The sequence below is a fragment of the Micropterus salmoides genome, unplaced genomic scaffold (genome assembly GCF_014851395.1).
Source record: "Micropterus salmoides isolate LMB-PRFRI ecotype aquatic unplaced genomic scaffold, ASM1485139v1 Ms_hic_scaffold_14, whole genome shotgun sequence".
NCBI lineage: Eukaryota > Metazoa > Chordata > Actinopteri > Centrarchiformes > Centrarchidae > Micropterus > Micropterus salmoides.
The window spans coordinates 5831675-5854188 of record NW_024040485.1 but is presented as its reverse complement, the minus strand read 5'-3'; the positions used below and the strand labels follow the sequence as shown (position 1 = coordinate 5854188).

At 39.0% G+C, this 22514-nt stretch overlaps 1 protein-coding gene across 2 annotated transcripts; it reads left to right on the top strand.

Moving 5' to 3' along the window:
- Positions 1–4066: 4066 nt before the first annotated feature.
- On the top strand, positions 4067–15918 carry LOC119901715 (arylsulfatase I-like). Of its 2 annotated transcripts, none has more exons than XM_038717322.1 (11): positions 4067–4247; positions 5839–6028; positions 7010–7149; positions 7691–7840; positions 8617–8691; positions 8785–8959; positions 9709–9945; positions 10884–11030; positions 11965–12097; positions 12396–13036; positions 13136–15918. In XM_038717322.1, exons 2-11 carry the CDS (start codon positions 5852–5854, stop codon positions 13541–13543), a joined length of 2283 nt encoding a protein of 760 aa, XP_038573250.1. In that variant the 5' UTR covers positions 4067–4247; positions 5839–5851; the 3' UTR covers positions 13544–15918. The 2 variants fall into 2 exon arrangements, with proteins under 2 accessions (XP_038573250.1, XP_038573249.1); XM_038717321.1 differs by having other exon boundaries at positions 4067–4281.
- Positions 15919–22514: the final 6596 nt, after the last annotated feature.

Below are 22514 nucleotides of genomic sequence, written 5' to 3'. Positions count from 1 at the left end.
CAACAGACAACGACCATGAATGACAAATAACACATTTACATATATATATATATAATGTTCGTATATAATATGTATATATATAGTCTATGTATATAGATATATACACATAGGGAGATATGCTAATGGTGAGACTGAGAGTACTTTGTAGTAGTAGTAAAGGCTGTAGTGGTAGCATTACTAGCGGCAGGAGTGATAGTCTGTAGTAGTGGCAGTAGTATCAGATTCAGATTCAGATTCACTTTATTAGCCATTTGCAGTATAAAACCACATTGGAAAAGAATATGCAAGAAGCTCAAAGTGCAATGTCACCACATAAAAAACATAAAACACATAACATAAAACAGACAAGCCCATTGCCAAAGAAAACTCAGTAATAAAACGCTATTCAATAAAATCCATCCATAAGATATAAAGTGCCTAATTTAAAGTGGTTTGTTTAAACTAGTAGTATAGTAGTATAGTAGTAGTAGTAGTAGTAGTAGTAGTAGTATAGTAGTGTAGTCTGAAGTAGTAGCAGCAGTTGTAGTACATTTAGTAGTAGCCTAGTAGCAGCAGTAGTTGTAGTAGTAGTTAAGTCAGTTGTAGTAGTAGCAACTGTAGTAGTATATTCTGTTGTTGTAGCAGATGTAGTAGTCTGTAGTAGAAGCAGTAGAAGTTGTAGTAGTAGCAACTGTAGTAGTATATTCTGTTGTTGTAGCAGATGTAGTAGTCTGTAGTAGAAGCAGTAGAAGTTGTAGTAGTAGCAAATGTAGTAGTATATTCTGTTGTTGTAGCAGATGTAGTAGTCTGTAGTAGAGGTAGTAGAAGTAGTAGCAGTAATAGTAATGTCTGTTGTAGTAGTAGTAGCAGCTGTAGTAGTATTTTCTGTTGTAGTAGCAGCTGTAGTAGTATAGTCTCTTAGCGGCAGTAAAAGTTGTAGTAGTAGCAGTAATAGTAATGTCTGTTGTAGTAGTAGCAACTGTAGCAGTATTTTCTGTTGTAGTAGCAGCTGTAGTAGTATAGTCTCTATACGGCAGTAAAAGTTGTAGTAGTAGCAGTAATAGTAATGTCTGTTGTAGTAGTAGCAACTGTAGCAGTATTTTCTGTTGTAGTAGCAGCTGTAGTAGTCTGTAGTAGAAGCAGTAGAAGTTGTAGTATTTGCTGTAGTAATAGCAGTAGGAAAGGCTGTAGTAATTCTAATAGTAGCATAGGATGCAGTAGTAATAGTAGTAGTAGTAGAATAGGCTGTAGCAGTAGTAGAAGTAGTAAAAGAAGAAGTAGAAGAAGAAGATACAGTGTGAATAGGTGAATAGATAAATTAAAGTTATTAAAGTGCAAAAACAGTGTGTGTCAAGTATGGGTTAACTATTGTTCTCCTTTCTCCAGGAGCTTCAAAAAATCTGGGAACAGTACTTCATGTATTGCTCACTGCCAGTGAATCAGGCCTTAATGTATCTCTATCAGCCTTTTTGTTGGAAACTTGCAGGCCAGGGAGGCTCTTCGAGATGGGCAGGGGGTCCCAATGCAGACCAGACTGTTTGAATGTTTCAAATAGAGACAAACTGTTTGAATAAATAACACATGTCAGAAGAATTAGTAAGACCTTCTCAGAATCAGGTTTATTGCCAAGTGGGTTTTCACATACAAGGAATTTGCTTTGGTGTTTTGGTGCATAACTACGGAAGAGGATTAAGGCCACATGTGAACTTTTTTTTGGAGTTCCAAGTTTAAAGTCAGAATTCTGAGAAAAAAGTCAGAATTCTGACTTTAATCTCTGTGGTCCTAATCCTTATCTGTACATAACAACAAACATAATAAGTAAAAAAGTACTACAAAAAAAAGTACTACGAGTATGAAATGTTTTTATAGAAATTACATACAATAAATTATGCTTAAGAATGAAAGAGATGTAGAGTTTGTGCATCTCTTTGTGCAAAATATTGACCAAGGAATGTGCAAAACTTCACAATATGAAGTGAAAGGGAAAAGGAAAGTCACCTAGGACAATAACTAAGGACTCTGGTCAGCGAGCATGCGCTGCACCTCCTGCACACTGGCCTGCGGTGGAATGTAAACACTGACCAGAATGAATGAAACTAACTCACGGGGGGGAGTAGAAGGGTTTGCAGGTCAGGAGAACAGTGCTGTAGAAGCACTGTCTCACCTTAAACGGTGTTGGAAGAGGTCCTCCAAAAACAATGCAATTCCTAAAAACTGATACCAAAACAATGCATTTCCTTACTTTGAGGAATTTAAACACATTTTTCTTTAAAACACTTGTTTATTCAAATTTGATTTAAGATGTCAAATGTTAAATATTTTTTAGACACAAATAGCTGTGCAGGGATTGTTCCTAAATGAAATAGTCAAAGACTAGCAAATAGTACTGAGGTCTAATTCCCTACTGATAGCTCTACTTCAGGGTGAATGTAGCTGCATACTTGAGAACATGTTGGTTGTTCTGAGCACCCGCTACCTAATCTGTGTGTGCAGTTAATACTTTGTGCCTTTGGCAGACTGATTAATGCCAATTATATGCTTCACACGTTTAATTGTCTTCACATTTTTTAAACGCTGTCTTTCCCTTATGCATATATAAAGCTCCATTAACTATTGTATATTATACATTATCTTTGTCTCATTAACTCCTCATAATGATGCAGGCAATATGTTGTATTCAAACATTTCTAATGCACATGCTGTGAATTTTCAGAGTTTGCTGATTATGTGTGTTTTTGGCATAAATAGAACTTTATTTCCTGACCTATTTCCGGTCTCAGCTCTCACCCTAGTTTGTCTCTTGTTGCCTTGCAGTGTTGCATCTGTACAGTACGTTGCGTAAAGAGAGAGACATTCCTGGTCTACTCCGAAATGCCAGCTGGCTCCTCAGCTCCTCTGCCTGTTCAGGCTGCAGCCATACGGGCTGATGTTCTGTCCGTGGTCGCACATCCACAAGCAGGGAAGTCCGATACGGTGACAATAAGCATAAGATTCAATAAACATATTAAAGTAACAGATTGCCGTTAATGGTAAAGGCTAAGGGCTTTATTACCGTTTCCCACCGCGTGTCAAGTTTCACAAATAAAATCAAGAACAGCGGATGTTAAGCTATTTAGCCTTCAAAATAAAACTGTCACAATCAAGAACACATAGAATTTAGCATTTTATTCCACATTATCACTTTGTAAGGGGGGCTGTTAAGTTTACGAATATGCCTCTACCGTTTACTTTCAGCAATGTGATATAGAATGATACAAATACAAAGAAAAAACTTTTGTCTAGTAAACACTATCGTTAGCAGGTCTTAAGTTGTCTTTGAATGTTAGCCTCACAGCCAACAAGGTTACCTGCTAATTTACTAGCTAGCCATGTATCTCATGTAATGGTCATTTTTGAGCCTTAACTGCAAATTCTATAATGTAATCACCATTCATGAGAAAAAAAAATAAAAATTTGAACAGCAGGAAGTGGAGTTAGCCTGCGCAGAATTAGCTAGATAAGGTTAAGTGAGTTAGCTAACTTGACATTATCCTGTGGCCCTTTTATGTACAGTCTATGATGGCGACAGAATAATATACTAATTAACATGACTTACTGCTGAGTTATTTATAAAATAAAGACATGATCTCCACTTGCTGTGTACAAACCAATCCAGTACTTTTTACCTGTTGAAATACCTTTAAATGGCCAAAACACCATAACATAACATGCATTATTTCACTTGCCAGAAAGTGATTGCAGCTTCTACTTTTTGACTGAAAGGTAATTTCTACCTCAAAATGATGTTATACTGACCACCAAACCAAAAATGTAAAACATTTTAACAGTTGATTTAGGACCCTGCATAACTGAGATTAGCTTACAACTGTGAATGTGTTTTTTTCCCTTTTGCTTGTTTTGTTTTGTTTTATTGGAAAATAGTTCAACGACGGAAAATAAACATTATTTTATAATATTCATTATTCAAACTGCACTTTCAATCCACCAGTCCTTGCCTTAAAAAGCTGCCAACGTTTTGTGTTTTATTTTGACAGGTCAGACCGGTAGTGACAGCGTGGTACTGTGAGCGGCTTGATGTTGGTCGTATTTCACTGGGAGTGTGGACTCTCAGGCTGAAGGAAGGAGGGTTTTGTGGAGGAAACTTGAGGACATGCGGCGTCTCCCGCAAACTTTAGTCAAACCAAACTTTCTGCGATCCTGAGAAAGACCTGAAGTGTCAAGAATGAACTGAAGGGGAGCAAAGAGGAAGAGGAGAGGAGGAGCCGGGGGTGAGCCGTTCACTTCCATTGATCCTATATCGAGGTATTGATTTAGGCCTGGCTTTGAAATAACACTCATGTTGTGAGGAATACCTATGCATTCAATAAGAAATGGGCTGATTTTATACATAGCGCGAATCTGTTTGGGTCATTTGCACCTGGATGAAGCTGTGATGCAATTTAAAGTCAAAATGAAAACTGATATGGACAAATACTGTATAGTATACTTATAATAAGGTTCTGTCACATTTTAACTTGACACGGGCTGCAGCCTTCATCAAAACAGATTTTATGCAAGACCAGTCCCTGCTTGCATAGTCTGAACCAACACACTCAAGGGTGTCACAGGAAGGGAGCTCATGTCCAACACACACATTTCCCTCTGCATTTGTGTGTGTGTGTGTGTGTGTGTGTGTGTGTGTGTGTCCTCTGCTGCTGCCATGAACACCAGTATCTCATCTAATGGGAAACCGGTGCAGACATCAGTAGTAATGGTCACCAGCTTTGTGACCATTCAGCTGCTTTTAGTCACGTCTTACAGATAAACACAACATTATTAGCTGATCCTGGGTTGTGTAAGTTTGTAAACGTGATAGATTACACAGATATATCCTGTTTCCATTCCTTTCACAGAGCACTAAGCTGCAGGTCAGACTGCATCATTTCCGAGAAAATAAATGGTTAAAGACTATAAAAATATATGTATGGTGCAAAGCAGTTCTACCTTCTTAGTTTTCTGTTTCGGTTGACACTTTGTGAGACAGAGAGGTTTGAAGTCTGTGGCCAGATTATGTTGTGGTGTTGTATTTGTAAGGTTTATGACAAAGTATAAGTGACAACTTAAAACATTGATCGATCAGAACATTTTGATAGTTGTTTTTTTTTTTTTAAATCACTTTCACAATTCTCTCATTCCACACATTTGATATTTATTTGTACTTTGTCTGTTTCATGTCGTAGTAAATTGAATATGTTGCTGGGGCAAAACGAGCAATTTTAGGGTGTTACCTTTGGGCTCTCAGAACCTGTGAAGTGTAATTTCCCCAACTCTTTCACATATATTGACAAATTAATAGGAAAAAATAATTGACAGATCAATCAAGAGTGACAATAACTCATCCGTTTAAGGTCTACCATCGATCGTGGTAACTCTCCCTTAATGAGCAGGACTCCTTTATGCCAGTATTGGATTCTACATGATTTTTCCATTAAGGTGATCAAGTACTTTGATCTGTTACTTAATTTGCTGGATTAGACAAAAACAGACACCCCAGTCTTGTTAATTTACGCATATAGTAAAAGATGATTTTATCCATGTTAATGTAAGAGGCACCATAAAATGCAAATAAAGTGCAGATTGTAAATGGTTAAAAAGACCTCCTCGGAGTTTCAGCTCTCTCTCCACCAGATGGATGTGTTTCAGATCCGAGTTACAGCCAAGTTGGCAGGCCCATCTCAAATGCGGTTTTATGATCTACAGTTAGTCCGCCAGCGATGGCGTGTCTGTGTGAATTTGTGCCAAACATTTCTAAGCTCTACTTCCCTGGTGTTTTGTTCATGGAGGTTCTTGCTGTATTGTTGTTGTTGTTGCTCCTTGCAGGGCTCCTGTGAAGATGCAGGCTGCTGCTGTGGCTCTGACTGTACTGAGCATTTTCTTCGGCCTGGACTGCCTGGCCGCTCATCGGTCCAAACCAAACCAGATACAGAACGACAGAAACACTCAGAAAGATGAGACAGAAGCGAAGAAGAAGAACCAGCCGCACATCTTGTTCATCCTCACAGACGACCAGGTGTGTTTATGAAAGAGGCGGTGAGAATGCCTCTACTTATAGCAAGATGCTGGGATGATCACGCTCCTTTTATATATAACAAGATGCTAATCTGACTAAAACACCTGATAAGTATTGAAAATACAGTATATTGTTAATAACTTCAAATATATGATGACATTTACATAGAGAATAGGTGATTTTCTACATGTTGTACACTACAAATTCAGCTGTATTATTCACATCAGGGGTGGTAGTATTTAAAAGTTTAATTGTGGCATAAAATTGGAAAAGTAGGCCAAATTAAAAGTAACTGAAAAATGTAGTTGATCAGTTGTAAAACAGAAAAGAAATCTTCCACACCAACATCAGTATTTTCACTGGAAATAAGAAATTAAAACCATAAACAGGGTTCCTACACGTCCTGTGAAAACCTGGAAAACAGTTAACCAATTTTCCAGTCATGGAAAACACATGGAAAATAACAGAAAAAGTAAAATGTCCTAGAAAATCTCGTGTTGTCATGGAAAATTATTATAACACGATGTTGTGGTTGCTCGGTTAAGCAGCGTTGTGAACACACCCCCAACTCCCGTCACAAGGTAGCACAGATCGGCTATGGTTTAAAAGTAAGTAAGTTGCATTATCCTCCAGCTGTAACATTAGTCACTGCTGGCTGCTGGCTGGAACTGTGGTAGTTTTTTATCAGGTTTATTGCTTAAACTTTATTCTACTCAACTTGTTTTAAACCATTGCACCTCTTTAAAATCAGACTCCCACAGAGAGGAACATTTTAGTGTATGACGTGATCCCTGTATGTCAGACCAGCTAGATTATCACTGAAAATATCCTGCAAAAGTCCTGACAAAAAAAAGAGCTCAGAAATTTGCCTTCACAACCTGTACAGCCCACAACACCCTCTATTCTTAGACCTCCGGATCGAAAATCTGTTTTGGAAATCTGAAAAATGAACTCTTTCGTGCCTCCGTGGCTCTAAAACAGGGCTTCAACGACATCGGCTACCACAACCCCACCATCAAGACTCCCACTCTGGACAAACTGGCGGCGGAGGGCGTGAAGCTGGAGAACTACTATGTTCAGCCCATCTGCACGCCGTCACGCAGCCAGCTCATCACCGGCAGGTACAGACGCCTCTTTACTTTTCTTTTGTCCATCTGTCTTCTGTACAAAATACACTGCAACTTTAACCGTTACAGAAACATCAGTATGATCTGATTATCAAAACTGTCTATCGAGTAACTCATCGATGAACTGCCAAATTGTTTCATCATTAAATAATTCTCTCTTTGTCAGATTTTTATAAATAATTGTTAAAATCTTTTTTACAGCATGTCACTATTATTAGTTCAAGATAAGACTTTATTGATCCTCAGAAGCACGAGCGACAGGCTAAAGGAGAATTTAAAATGAAGATAGAGAAAATAAGATTAAAGAAAGAAATGAATCTCAAAAGCTTCAGATCTGTCTGACACAAAAGATGTCAAAGCTGACCAGAGAGTAAAGCAGTTATTGAGTTTGAAGCTCTGAACACGTGAGTATTGATCAGGCAGCCTAACTGCAGTGAGGTTGAATGAGTCCCTGGTATTACTGAGGTCTAATAGTAGCTCCTGTGTGAGCGGCTCGTTTGATACAAAGCCAAGGACAAGTTGTTTTTTACTTCAGATATCAGATCCACACAGGACTACAGCACTCCATAATCAGACCAAGCCAGCCGAGCTGTCTGCCATCACACATGGACACTTTGCCTGAGAGGCTCCGCGAGGCCGGTTACACCACGCACATGGTCGGCAAGTGGCACCTGGGCTTCTACAGGTGAGATGGATCCTCCACGGGTAGAAAGGGTCGATGAAAATGACAAGGAGTTTCTATTCTACAGTCACTATTAACAAACTATTTAATCACTGTAGAGTTATTAACCCAAACCCTCTGCTAATGAGGTGAGATTATCTCAAATTCCAAACAAACTGAGGTTGTTTTTGTACTTAATTTAAGTGCATAAATACTTTACTTATACCTCTGCTCCACTACATCTCAGAGGGAAATGTTGCACATTCTGCTCCACTACATTTGTCTGAAAGCTTTAATTACTAGTTTGGATTTGACGTTATTGAAAGGATAGCCCCTGGAGATGTAGCATCTCATTTTCGAGAGAGTCCTATAGACAAAAATAACAAAAAAAAACCCACAAAAACATTACGTTACATAACATACACTGCAAATACACACATACAGACTCACTCATCCACTCCCGCCCACAGAGCTCAGCTGTTTCAAATTAATAAATGAAAATAAATAAAAATAGGATACACATCCCTGCCAGTGATTTCACACTGTTCCGCTGATCGTTCATACACAAAGAAACGCAGGAAGGAAGACGACTAGCAGGCTAACAATAAATGCAGATTTAAAATGTTTTTAAAAATCGGCTTTGCAAATGTTTTAGGCCTCGAGGATACACACGTGTTTCTGTCAGAAACAATGAATGTAGACAGAGCTAGAAGAAAACTCCTTTGACACTTGTGTAAGCTGCTTGTGTATAACAGTATCGCAGAAATCTGATCCGACTTTTGCTTTCTTCTTTTCTCCAGGAAGGCATGCCTGCCCACCAGAAAGGGCTTTGACAGTTTCTTTGGTTCTCTAACAGGAAGTGTGGATTACTACAGGTAAAGGTGTATTAGGACTGATTAGAATGTTTGTTGTCTGCTTCTGTTTCCATTATCTGTTTCAATAACTCGCCTTTCTTCATCTGTCCCCAGTTATGGGTCCTGCGATGGCCCGGGGTTGTGTGGGTACGATCTCCATGACGACGAGGACGTGGCGTGGGGCCAGAAAGGGAAATATTCCACCACGCTCTTCACACAGAGAGCTCGTAAGATCCTGGAGAGCCACGACCCCACGGACAGGCCCCTCTTCCTGCTGCTCTCCCTCCAGGTATCACGCTGAAGTTTGATATCAGAAAAATGTCAAAAGCACCTATGGAAAAGTTCTCTGGTTTAGGTTTAAGCCCCTCAAAATCAAAAAGAACATGGTATTCTTTTTACAAATAGTTGCAGATAATAGGTGAAATAAAGCACAACCTGACATGTGTTTCGATCCTGTGTTAGTTTATGTCTGGATGTGGGGATTCAGAAATGTTGGAATAACATTAAGGCCCCCGTGAAAGCAATTGTGTATGAGCATGAGAAACATATTTAAAGACTGTTTGGCTCATACGGTCTCTGACGATTTAACTGAAAGCAGGCCACACAAAAAATGTATGAGGTTAAAAGCATTTAAACTCAAAAGACTGACATTTGTTCATTGTTGATTTTTGTGGTCAGCCATGTTCATTTAATGTGAAGTTTTGGGCTGAGGGGTTTAAGTTAATCTAGCCGATGCCCTGGCAACAGCAAAACAATATTTCGCTGGCAGGGAGTAGGGAACGCTGAGTGGAGGAAAGTGGGTTATCTGAAAACGAATGTTATCCCAAAATAACAGAATTGGTATAATTTCTAAAAATAGCATTAAACATTGTTGGCATATCTAAAAAATAAAATAATTTTTTACTAGTTTCATCATGAAATGAAATGTAGGAGTGGAGGGTTGGTCATTCTGAGCATCTCTGTGTATTGTACTTGCACCCTGTATTTCTTTAAAAAAGTGAACACATGTTAACGCACCATGTTAATGTTTTCCTCCAGGCGGTTCACACTCCTCTAAAGACTCCCATGTCCTACATCCACCCCTACCGTGACATGGCTAACATCGGCCGGAGAAATTTTGCCGCCATGGTGTCCACAGTGGATGAGTCGGTCCGAAATGTCACCTACGCCCTGAGAAAGTACGGATACTACCGGAACAGCGTTATCATCTACTCCACCGACAACGGTGCCCAACCATTCACAGGAGGGAGCAACTGGCCGCTACGAGGCCGTAAGGTAGAAAGGACATCTTGCATTTTTGTACATCAATTTTACCATTTACAGTCAGTCATATAAGTTTTTTCAATAACAATATAAGAAATGTTCAGTTAATATTCAACGAATGTTTGACAAATTACACAAATTAGGACTTAATTTTGTTTATTTTGTTGAGAAAAAAGAAAAAAAGACTTATTTTTACTTATGCATATTTGACAAAGATTTTATCATGACTGTTTTGAATGTTGTACCTCAGATTTGTGAAGTGATCCACTGTTTGGTATCAAGTGTTGACCATAAAGAAGAGTTTAAACCACAGTTAACCATCAGGTTTCTTCACTCGGGAGCAAAAATCAGCCTTTAAACTCAAAAGAAATAACGATTTGATACTTATTGTGATAATTATCGATATCGAAAGATATGCATTTCAGCGTGAAAACATTTTTGGCCATATCGTCCAGCCCAAACTTCGGATGTATGTAGTCATGTATGTAGTTTTGGCAGAATGTTTTTGATTGCCCAGTGAATTTTGCCTTTTCTCTTTGCCCTACACATGGTAAATATCTAAGAATGGCAGAGTTATTTCTCTATTTTTTTTTATTAATTCTGCAAGTATTAGATATGTTTAGAGACCTTCAGTCATGTTTTGTTTTTCTACAGTTTAACATAATTTATGAAGTCCTTCATATGTCAAATAAGGAGTTTACTTAATTCCATACCTATACATAAGTATGAGACAGTTTAAAGTAACATTCATGGATCTTGTTTCCCCCCAAAATAAATACTCATAACATTATCCTCAAGTACCTGCAAAAATATAAATATGATATATAGATAAAATAAACATATAGATTAAAATGATGTTGTGAATGTTAGTGGTACTTATGGAGATCTCTGCTATGTAACCGGGATGAGAAAATGCTTCTGAAAACTTCATTTCCTGACTGTGTTTCCAGGGTACGTATTGGGAAGGTGGAGTCCGTGGAGTGGGGTTCGTTCACAGTCCCCTGTTGAGGCACAAGAGGCGGGTCTCCAAAGCTCTTCTGCACATCACTGACTGGTTCCCGACGCTGGTGGGCCTGGCTGGGGGGAACATCAGCCAGGTCAGTGGCACTCAGTACACTGTTAGAGACACATATTTAGGGAATGTTTGCCTTTTTAGAACTTATGGATGTGTTGTTGGCTTTAGATTTTGTCGCATATTGTTTGCCTGGAACTTGCATGTCATTGATGTTGCTTTCTTAGCCGGGCCTATCTTTTTAGTCTCACAGTGAATACGGGATAGTAAAGGTTGAATACCATAAAAAAGTGCATTACTGACCATTTGATTGTGCTATAAAACAGACCAGATGTAGGGATGCGTTTCTCACCACGGACCCCCACGTCACTGACATGAGCGATCACTTCACTGTAAGGGAGTACAGAGTACACTGGATTTAGGTTCTGTATGTTTTCCTTGTTCTCTCGCCAGAAATGTTACTCTGCTAGAGTTTGCTCTGTGCTCAGTGTCTCCCGCTGATTTCATATTGATTCATGAGTTTCGTTGGTTGTACTAAATTTCAGGTTACAGCACTGCCGTAAAACTGTCTTTATTTACGACTATCATGTAGATAAATGTGCTCTTGACTTTTAATGATAAGTGCACTATTTCTTAACAGTGGCCACATAGACACTTTGTGTTTTAATTCAGACATCAATCCATGTTAATGGCAGGACAGAGCAGCGTGTGTACAGCTCCCAAAGAGCTTTGTTGGCTTAGTATGCAAGAAGGTTTCCATTGCCAAAGCAGATGAATAAAGCTATCTTGGCTACAATCAAGTATCAGTTTCTGACTAATCCAGAGACTCGATCGCCTCCATTACCAAAGAAAATGTTATTATTTATTCCGGTGTGGTAAATGTTCAACTATTTCTTCTAGCACCATTAATCCAGGAAACACATGAACTGTTACCATGGTTTCACAGTACCTACTGGCCCACATAAAAGGTACCTCTCATTACTCTTCAAATGATATCTGTGTATTTGTTTGCCTCTCAGAGCCAGGGTCTGGATGGTTTTGATGTTTGGCCCACCATCAGTGAAGGGAAGGAGTCACCTCGTCAGGAGATCCTTCACAACATTGACCCACTGCACAAACCTCGTGCTCGGACCAGGGCCCGGGACGCCTCAGGTAAAAACACCAAAATAAAAATTAAACAATCGAAACATCAAAAGTTGTCGTACTTAAACACTACTTCACAGTAAGGTTACTGCAAGTCTTCACTCAGGTTACAGTACAGGTGAGATTAATTACAAAACTGCACACAAATGGAAACAGGTTGTCAAATGCCAATGTTTATGCTTACGCTGATAAACAGTAGATAGGCAAAGGCAACTGTATTCTACTTTTCTTACATTTTATTATTATTTTATGTAAAGTTATTTTGTCATATTGCAACTCCTCCTCTTGCGCAAACTTGATTTGTCAGTAAGAAAATCGAAAGACCGAAGTCCGGCCTTTAAGAAGCCAAAGAAGAAGAAGGTCCTGAAGCAGCAACCGAAGCAGAACTCAGCGTTCAAGTTAAAGACCACCAAGAAACCTCTGACGTTTTCCCATCATGCTGTTAAGCCTAAAGCCAAACTGAAATCCAACCCCCTTCCCAAACCAAAGCTTAAGCCCCCGCCAAAATCAAAAGTCAAACCCAAGACCAAAGGCTTACATCAGAACCAGAGACTGTCACATTACAAACCATATCTAAAGTCCCACTCCAGTGGTACTCCATCAGCGTCAGGAACATCTCGCCCCAAGTCTCAGCCTCAGATCCAACCACGTTTAAAGTCAAAATCTAGGCGGACCATATCCCAGAACCTGTCACGGTCAAGACCACCTCAAACAAAATCTAAGACACAGCTAAAATTACATTTAAAGTCCAAGTCAAGGCAGACATTACCCCAGTACCAGAACATGTCCCAGGCAGGGACAACGCAGCCCAAATCCCATCCAAAGCCCAAGTTAAGGCTCCAGTCGTCCGAGCCAGTGTGGGACCCATCAGTCCAGGCTGCCATCAGAGTTGGAGACTGGAAGCTGCTAACAGGAGACCCAGGCCATGGAGACTGGGTCCCCCCACAGGTACTTCAAAGCATTTAGACCCATTTTAGTACGATTATTTTTACTTCTTGGTTTCAAATTGATCAGGAAACATAAATCACTGCCTATTTTGATCCTAAGGTACTTCCCACTCTCCCTGGTCCCTGGTGGAACCTCGAAGTCGTCTCGTCGCTCCACAAACCTACCAACCACAAAAATGTCTGGTTGTTCAACATCACGGCCGACCCGTGTGAGCGGCGGGACCTGGCGGACCAGAGACCAGATGTGGTGCAACAGCTGATGGCCCGACTCGCCTACTATAACCAAACGGCCGTGCCGGTTTACTTTCCACCTGATGACCCTCGGGCAAATCCCAGCCAGCACGGCGGAGCCTGGGTACCCTGGGTGGAGGAAGAGGAGGACGAGGAGGGAAAATATCACGGCGTGTACAAGAAAGGTCGGAACAATAAGAAGAAAAAGAAGAAAAAGTGCCAGCTGCAGTCGTTCTTTCTGAAACTGAACAGCAGGATGATGTCCCATCAGATCTGAGGCGATCGTGTCAGAGACTTCAACCTTTTGAAATGTTACCAGGTGAGGTAATGCCACTACATTTAGTTGAAGTGAAACTCTTCAGAAAGCTTTCTAAAACATGTCCTTTCACTGGCTTCACTTTTCTACTTGTTCCTTGTCATTTATGTCATGTAATTTATAATAATGTTAAATGTGGACATACTGGCCATCAGTGGTAGAATGTAACAAAGTACATTTACTCAATTACTGTACTTAAGAGCAATTTTGAGGTACTTATGCAACTTTGTACGTCTACTCCACTACATCTCAGAGGGAAATTGTTATTTGATATTTTTATTCAATAGTTTCTTTGCAGATTCAGACTATCAATACAAAATATTATCAACTAATAAAAGATGCATTATAGATTACTGTAAGCTTCCCAGCACTATATAAAGTAACTGAAATTAGCTCCACATTTACTAGCTACATTAAAGTAATAATAAGAATCCAGTAAGTTAATATATAAATTATACCAAATTACCATCCAGGCCAGCATGAGTACTTTTACTTTTGGTACATTTTTCTAATGCGTACTTTTACATAAGTAAAATTTTAAATGCAGGACTTGTATCCTGTAACGTATATCTACTATGTGGTATTGCTACTTTCCTTAAGTAAAGGATCTGAGTACTTCTTCCACCGCTGATGGTCATACAAGAAGTATATGTGTGGTGCTGAGAGTCCAGCTGGATTGGTAAGAAGACTCAGTTCAGGCTTTTCGTTGACTTTTAGAAGGTCAGTTGGCTGAAATCATATATTGTGTTTTGCCGAGAGTGTAGTTTCACTTTTATTTGCAAGGTTTTGAGAACAGGATTTTTGTTATCTACCAAAGTATGTCCAACAACTGTTGCTAACAGTTTCCAGTGTTGGCGGTGAGTAGCCCCGGGACCTTAGGAAAGAGGGATTGTTGTTGAGATAGGTGCCGGGATAGCCAGTTGTCAGTCATACTGCACCAAAAGAATATGAAACTCTTTGCATGATGGCAGGATACTACTTAAGAGTAAGCAGGAAAATGTTTTTTTTATGATTTGGGTGAACTGACCCATTAAATTCCTTTAAATAAAACTTCTCTGGTGGTTTTCCAGACCCCTGTTCTTTACTGTTATGACAGCTGTTACAGTTTTCAGCATTATGTGATTGTAGAAATTGTGCGTCCACTGTTTCCTCATTAATGTCTATTATTCCTTTTTTTATTTTTGTCACTCACAATCTCACAGAGTTCTTGATACGAGGACTGCCACTGTGCGGCAGTAAAAGGTTTTTAGACACTGTAAACAATTATGATTATATTTTTTACTTTGACCAGACTTTTCAACAATCTGTGACACAGGTTTAGTGTATGTTTACACCAACAGTTCGTACTTGTTTTTACAGTGAAAGTGCATGAGAATTATACTTATTTCTATAATTCTGTTAATGTTTTTTGCTTGTCCATCATGTGTAAGAAAATAGGACACATTTTTAGTACATTTCAGTGAATACAGATATGTTTCTCATGTTTTGGTTTGGGTTTTTTTTAAGTTTCTTTATGTATTACTATAGGTGGAACAGGCCTTTGGATACTGTGGCTGTTTGAATGTATTGCCAATGGCAAGCATATTTTGACTATGAATTTACAGTATGTGTTTTTATTTCACTACATGCTACTGTGAAAAGCAGAAACTGTCATATGAACTTGATTTTTCACAACTTATTCAGCCCTAGGCAGGACCCCACATACGTCTTGAAAACATTTTCAAGACATAAAGGGACAAAATCCTTCCTTTTATAACAAGTTTTGTTTTAAATTCCACCAGATGTAGGGGAAAAGCTCAGTTATTTAAACCAACTAAGGTTTTTATTAGTTTCAAGGTGTAAACACATGAAATGGATCAATACCAGAAAGCACTGAAGTAAGTTGAAAGGGAAATGTTTTAGGAAAACACCTCCTGACACCTGTGTAATGACTCTGTGTATGAAAACATACACAGATCGAACCAGCTAAACATAAGCAGCTGCATTTCCCTCCTGCTATCACACATTATACATATGCATTTTACATTTGTATCTTCAGTAAAAGCTCACTTAATTCAGAAAAGGAAGGAAGGAAGTAAAAAGTGTTGCAGCAAATGTTTTGCCAGCATTAGTAACCCCTTTGAAGTAAGATGTTGGTTTTCTCCCTTTTGAGCAGGACACCTAACCTCTAAATATTTCAGTGTATTTGCTCAATATCCAACAAACCACGACTGTGGCGGCTCTGTTACAGCACCCAGTTACTAAAGTGCACGGCAGTTTGAGTGTGTATGAGTGCTCCTGTTTCAATGGACGCTTGATTTCTCCACCCTGAGTAAATAAAGGTTAAATAAAATGAACTATGACTCTTTTCTTTTTATGTTTAATGGAAATGTACAGCTCATCTCACTAAGTAAAGCAAAATGTTTTAGTAAAGTGTTTTGTGTTAACATTTTGAGGCAAGTTTAGGTCAAGTCAAATGTTGTTATAAGCAAATTGTCAAAGATGTTGTGGGGTTTTTTTATGTGTCTTTTCAATGCACAGGCCTAATATATGTATATGTACACATGGCTGTGCAAAGCCTGATTTTAGCAGGTCCAAACTTGAGAAATGTTTTTTGCTTTTAAAAAGCAGTCAAGTCCTCATTTTGTGACTTACGTCTGACTCAAGTATAAGTCTCATGTCTACACCTGGAGTTCAACCTCTGATTATTATTATTTATGGATAGATCATCCTAATAATTCATGATAAATGTCTAATATGTATAGAAGATGAGATGTAGAAAAATTTGTTACATATACTGTAGTTTCATATTAGAAACTCAGGGCACACAATGGATTTAACCAGTAGGTGGTGCCAAATATCAACAATTCCTGCAGATTGGCAGTTTGTCTAATTTGAAAACCACACGCAACCCAGGCCTTAAAAAGGATTTTCCATGCTTGCTGTTGCCTTCCTACTTCACACTGTTTTTACAAAGGAATAATTGAATTAGTCGCTTCTTTTATCCCCAAACAGAAGTAGGATTGTGTAATCTTCAGGGATTTAAATAAGCAGTTCAACTGATGCAGATTACCAAAAGTGATCATAAACACAACAAAGTGGGCTCTAAGGACTGATGCACCCTGTGGTAACAGAAAAAAATAGCAAATCCTTAAGTTAATAGAAACATTCAAGTTTTTATATATATATATATATATATATGTATACACTGCTATATACTCTGAACTCATCTTCATGACCTGAACTCAAAGATGTAAAACTTTCTCTATGTACACAAAAGGCCTATTTCTCTCAAATATTGTTCACAAATCTGTCAAAATCTGTGTTAGCGAGCACTTCTCCTTCGCCGAGATAATCCATCCACCTCACAGGAGTGGTATATCAAAACGCTGATCAGGCAGCATGGGTATTGCACAGGTGTGCCTTAGGCTGGCCACAATAAAAGGCCACGCGAAGATGTGCATTTCCATCACACAGCACAATGGCACAGATGTCACAAGTTTTGAGGGAGTGTACACTGCTGACTGCAGGAATGTCCACCAGAGCTGTTCTCTTTCCATAAGCCGTCTCCAAAGGCGTTTCAGAGAATTTGGCGGTATATCCAACCAGCCTCACAACTGCAGACCAAGTGTAACTACACAAGCCCAGGACCTCCACATCCAGCATCTTCAGCTCAAAGATTGCCTGAGACCAGCCACCCGGACAACTGCTGCAACAATCGGTTTAAATATCCAAAGAATTTCTGCACAAACTGTCAGGAACCGTCTCAGGGAAGCTCATCTGCATGCTCGTAGTCCTCATCTATGCGAAGGAGATGTGTTCCACTGCGTGAGGCAAATGGAGGTCACACCAGAGACTGACTGGTTTCCTGACCCCCCAAGACCCCCCCAATACAGTGAAACTGCACATTTTCTAGTGGCCTTTTATTGTGGCCAGCCTAAGGCACACCTGTGCAATACCCATGCTGTCTGATCAGCATCTTGATATGCCACATCTGTGAGGAGGATGGATTATCTCGACAAAGGAGAAGTACTCACTAACACAGATTTTGACAGATTTGTGAACAATATTTGAGAGAAATAGACTATATAGAGAAAATATATATATATATATATATATATATATATATATATATATATATATACATACTTGCCTAGCCCGAACCCTGGGGATGTGGACAGTCTGTCTTTTAACCTAACCTCAAACCAAATCCTTACCTTAAAATGTAATAATATACGATATGAGATATGTTTATGCCCCAAAAGGAAGGCGAGTCCCCACAATTTCACTGTGTAAACATTTATATCCCTACAACATGAGTAATACATGTCCACACACACACACACACACACACACACACACACACACACACACACACACACACACACACCTCACAGCTTGAATAAGCAAGCTCATACATAAATAATGCGCTCATTTCACTCACACAGAGTCACGCTTTCTCACTTCTCTCACACCTTGAATTAACAAGTTTACACAGAAATATCTCTGTTCTCACCCCCTCTGTCTCTCTCTCTCACACACACACACACACACACACACAGACATAATGCAATCCTGTAACCAATAATCCCGGCTTTATCCTGCTCCCCTCCAGGGAACCAGGGGAATATGAGATCTACAGAATCGGAGCATGTGGGCGGCTGTGAAATTAGGATTCCCTTACCACAGAGCTGTTTTTTTTGGGTGGTTTCTGCTGACACAATCAGAAACTCATAATTGAGTTCTGTACTGTGGTTGCAGTGACACGAGCCTCTGTTTGTACTCTTTTGCTAGATTAAAAATGGTAAAATGCTCCCTCTGTGCGGTCGCATGCCGAATGATGAAGCTTCAAAATGGTAAAGAGCCACTTCTCATCTCGTCCGTGAGTCTGTGAGACTTCACAACATGACAATGTGTTGCGGGAGTTCAGTTATGTACTAGTCGGACCAGTCTGGCATAAGATTACTATTGGTTGCATGAATATGACAGTTGACGCCTCACCACCCTCCCCCCAAGCTAAATGTTTTTTTATCTGCCAGTCAAGTCTTTTCACAAAGCCCCTTTCTCATCTTTCACTCTTCACGCCCTTTCTCAGCTCACTGTCTTAAGAGTTACAGCTGTTTTCATCACTTTCACAAAATAAATGTCTTGCTTAAATGCTCCTTACTTTCTATTTTGAAAGTTTTGAAATGATCACAGTACAAATGGTGTGATGTTTACATTCATTATCATTTAAATTACATTTTTCATTTGGTTTGTTTCATTTCATTTGGCTCAAGTTGGCCCAGTTTGCCTATGAGATTTATGTGCTCTGAAGTGTCCTTGGTGGTGAATGTGGTTGGGCTCTTGCCAAAAAGTCTCTACTTTCTTTGTTGCCGTTTGTTTTTTGCATCATCTTCATGTAGAATGAAGATGATGCAAAACCTAGATCTATCTTGTGTTGTTAAGATTGATTCTAACATAATCATTGTAGTATACAGTATCTCACAAAAGTGAGGACACCCCTCACATTTCTGTAAATATTTGATTAGATCTTTTCATGTGACAACACTGAAGAAATGACACTTTGCTACAATGTAAAGTAGTGAGTGTACAGCTTGTACAGTGTAACAGTGTAAATTTGCTGTCCCTTCAAAATAACACATCACACAGCCATTAATGTCTAAACTGCTGGCAACAATAGTGAGTACACCCCTAAGTGGAAAGTGGTTTACCTTATTAATGATTTATTATATTTTAATGGACTTATTAGACAGTGAGACACCCACAAGCCTTTATCTACAATTTCCAACATTTATGATATTTTACATTAGTAAAGAAATAAGTCCTCATCCTCAGAGAACTTGAAAATAAAGAAGGTAACAAACAATCCAAAGCCTGCATCTCAATGTGATGCAGCATTATTGGAGTGACAGACAGATACTGATGGATACTCCACTTTCAAACCAAAGAACAAAGACTGAGATGATCCACTCTTATGGGCTCAGCAACCAGACAGTTATTTGGTCAATGTGATCAGGCCTTTGCAGACAACCTTGATCATCCCTATTTGCCCTCTGACTCATCAGCCTTAATGAGCCTGCCAGTCCACTATGTCTCCACGGAGTATGTCTACAGTTCATTAGGATCCCCGGTAATTGAAAGCTGCGACTGTAGATGAAGATATGAAGGTGGATGGGGGAGATAAATTCACCATACATGCAAGCCAAGAGCACAGATAATGAGGCCTGGGTGTGAAAGCGTCTTTGTGCTTCGCTCTCTTTGGCTTTGATTGCACTCTTTAGAACATAACCTCGCTCAGAGCACTGACCAGACTCACAAAACTCATTTACTAAAGTGGCAGCCGAGCTTATCCAAGAACGTTGCTGATGTCAAAACAAGTTTTTCAGAACATGAAAAGAGGTGATTATTGGCAAATGACTGTCTATTTCTTTTCAACATTATTCAAAGGTTAACAGGTTCACTGTGGAAAAAATCAAATGAAAAGACCAAAACAACGCTTTCTTGATCTATCTGTGACACTGCCCTAAGCCCACTGACTCCTACTGAAGACATACATTTGTTATTGTATTTCTTAAAGAGGTGAGATGTGATTTCCTAAAAAGCCTGGGCACTGTAGTTTTCAGCAAACGTCACTCAGACTGGAGGAAATAATGCATTTGTTGGGGAATATTTTCAGCGGTGGACTAATACACCTTTGCTGCTCTAGTAAGTATTTCTAACAGCGGAACGGTGTATGTCTGTGTGTGATTGAGTCAATATAAACTACAGAGAGTGTATATGGTAATGAAGAAACATGTTGCACCAGTGCAACTGTGTGACTCCTTGATGTGATGTGATGCAATTTTAATAGTTTCTAGAAAATAACAGAGCTCTATGGCACACAGAAAATGTTGGTACATACATAACCTATATAGATATGTGGAACTAATATATGTATACTTATTATGGTATACTTAGTTATAAATCTGAACATTGCCATGTACAATGTTTAAGGGAGAAATAAAGAGAAAAGCAGCAATAGCAAATATCCCTTCTCTTCACTTTTGGTATGGTGCTGTGAAACCACCCGAGGTCTTATAGTCAAATGCATCCCAAGCTGTTTAATTCTGTTTTATACAATATTCTGAATCCCAGCCCATCTGGGCCAACGACCTCGTGGGTGGTAAATAATAAATCCTTTCCCTGCCTGCATTAACTCAACTTGGGTCCTTTTAACACAAAATCTCAAATTGCTCATTGGTCAGCAGCACAAAAAAACTGAGTTACTGTGTTTAAATGGACACCATGTTGGTGGTGGGGTGAAAGATCCAGATCAATGTTTAGTAGATTCTTGAAATATGTTTTTTTTTTTTTTTAAATCACTAGTGCTGTAAACCCTGCATGAGCTATCCGGAGATATTTGTAATTTTATCTATGAAAAATGGTACTTTAGGTTAAGTCACCATTTATACAAGGTTTGAGTTGTAACTAAAGGTTTTTGATGGTTAAACATAAATTACTTACAGTGCCCTCCAAAAGTATTGGAACAATAAGGCAAATTCCTTTGTTTTTGTTGTTCACTGAAGACATTTGGGTTTAAGATCAAAAGATGAGTATGAGACAAGAGTTCAGAATTTCAGCTTTTATTTCCTGGTTATATACTGTTTCTGAGGCTAATAATGCCAACTTTGTGAATTGGTAGGTTAAAAAATCCCTTTGGCTGGTGATTATTTTATTAATAATCTTACTTGGTTTGTCTTTTAAGCTCATCAAATCTGCTGTAACAAATGTTAGTAATTCAGTAATAAAGGCTATCTGTCTAATTTCTTAAAAGCCTGTATGTGTATGTAGTTACACATTACCAATAAGGCTTATAACAACAACGTGGAAATTCTGGATTCATTTGAATTTTCAAAGACACTCAGACAGAGCAGGAGGAAAGACCACACAATGCAAATTCTACACAGATTTAAATGTATCTAACCAACTTAGGTTTAGTTAATGCAGTAAATTTTACATTAGAAAAACTAATGAACCAACTTAAGGCACAATGTGGAAGAATTTTAGTTTAAAAACATTTAAAAATGAACATTATCAATGTGAAAAAAAATTATCCCAATTATGTAACATTATTGTGTTGGTTGCAGAAAAGTTAGCAGGCTAATGAGCTAGCCAAGTACACCAACTGCTCAGACCCATGCAGACAAAGTTAGCAACAAGCTGGTAACATTTAGACACTAAAGAACTAGATATTTTTACTTCAGAAACACAACTCCAAGCTTGCCATACTAACTTTATGATGTGATAAAGTGCAGTGTTGTGTTTACAACTTGTTTCACTGCTCCCACGACTCCAAGAGTCATGCTAGCAGCACTGCAGCATTGCTTTGAGCTAAATGCTAAGTCAGTATACTACTAACATGCCTACAGGTTCTGCAGGTATAATATTTACCATGTTCATGATCTTAGCAGTATTTGCTAATTATTGCTTAACATGAAGTACAGCTGAGGCTGATGGGAATGTGATTGGTTTTGCAGGTGTTCAGTCATAACCTGAAGTACTGCACAAAGTGACCTGGTACCTAGAAGAAAAGTCAGGGGATCACACAAGTCAGTAGGATTCATCGTCAGAGGAGCATGAATGTTAGCGTAAAATATTATGTGAAACCATCCAATGGTTGTTGAAATATTTTAGTCTGGAGTGGTGGACTGAACGAACGACCAAATGACAGAGCCATACTGCTAGTATAGCCAAAAATACATAGATATTTATAGTTTGATACAAACACCCCAACTACTTTCCTTTACCCCTTCCACTCAGTATTGTCTTTGTTCTTGGCAAAAAAGAGCATTTACCTCTTGCTGTATTACTGCACTAAAACTGGGGCAAGACCCCAGCCAGATTTATTGCTTTCAGACTATTTAACACTTAGGCCCCATCCACACTACTGTGTTACTACGGAGACCTTTTG

Excerpts from the sequence above, each read along its gene's own strand:
- LOC119901715 (XM_038717322.1), top strand. The coding sequence starts at position 5,852 with ATGCAGGCTGCTGCTGTGGCTCTGACTGTACTGAGCATTTTCTTCGGC. Across the intron at positions 9,946-10,883 it reads GGCCGCTACGAGGCCGTAAG|GGTACGTATTGGGAAGGTGG; the intron begins GTAGAAAGGACA and ends CTGTGTTTCCAG. Across the intron at positions 11,031-11,964 it reads CTGGGGGGAACATCAGCCAG|AGCCAGGGTCTGGATGGTTT; the intron begins GTCAGTGGCACT and ends TTTGCCTCTCAG.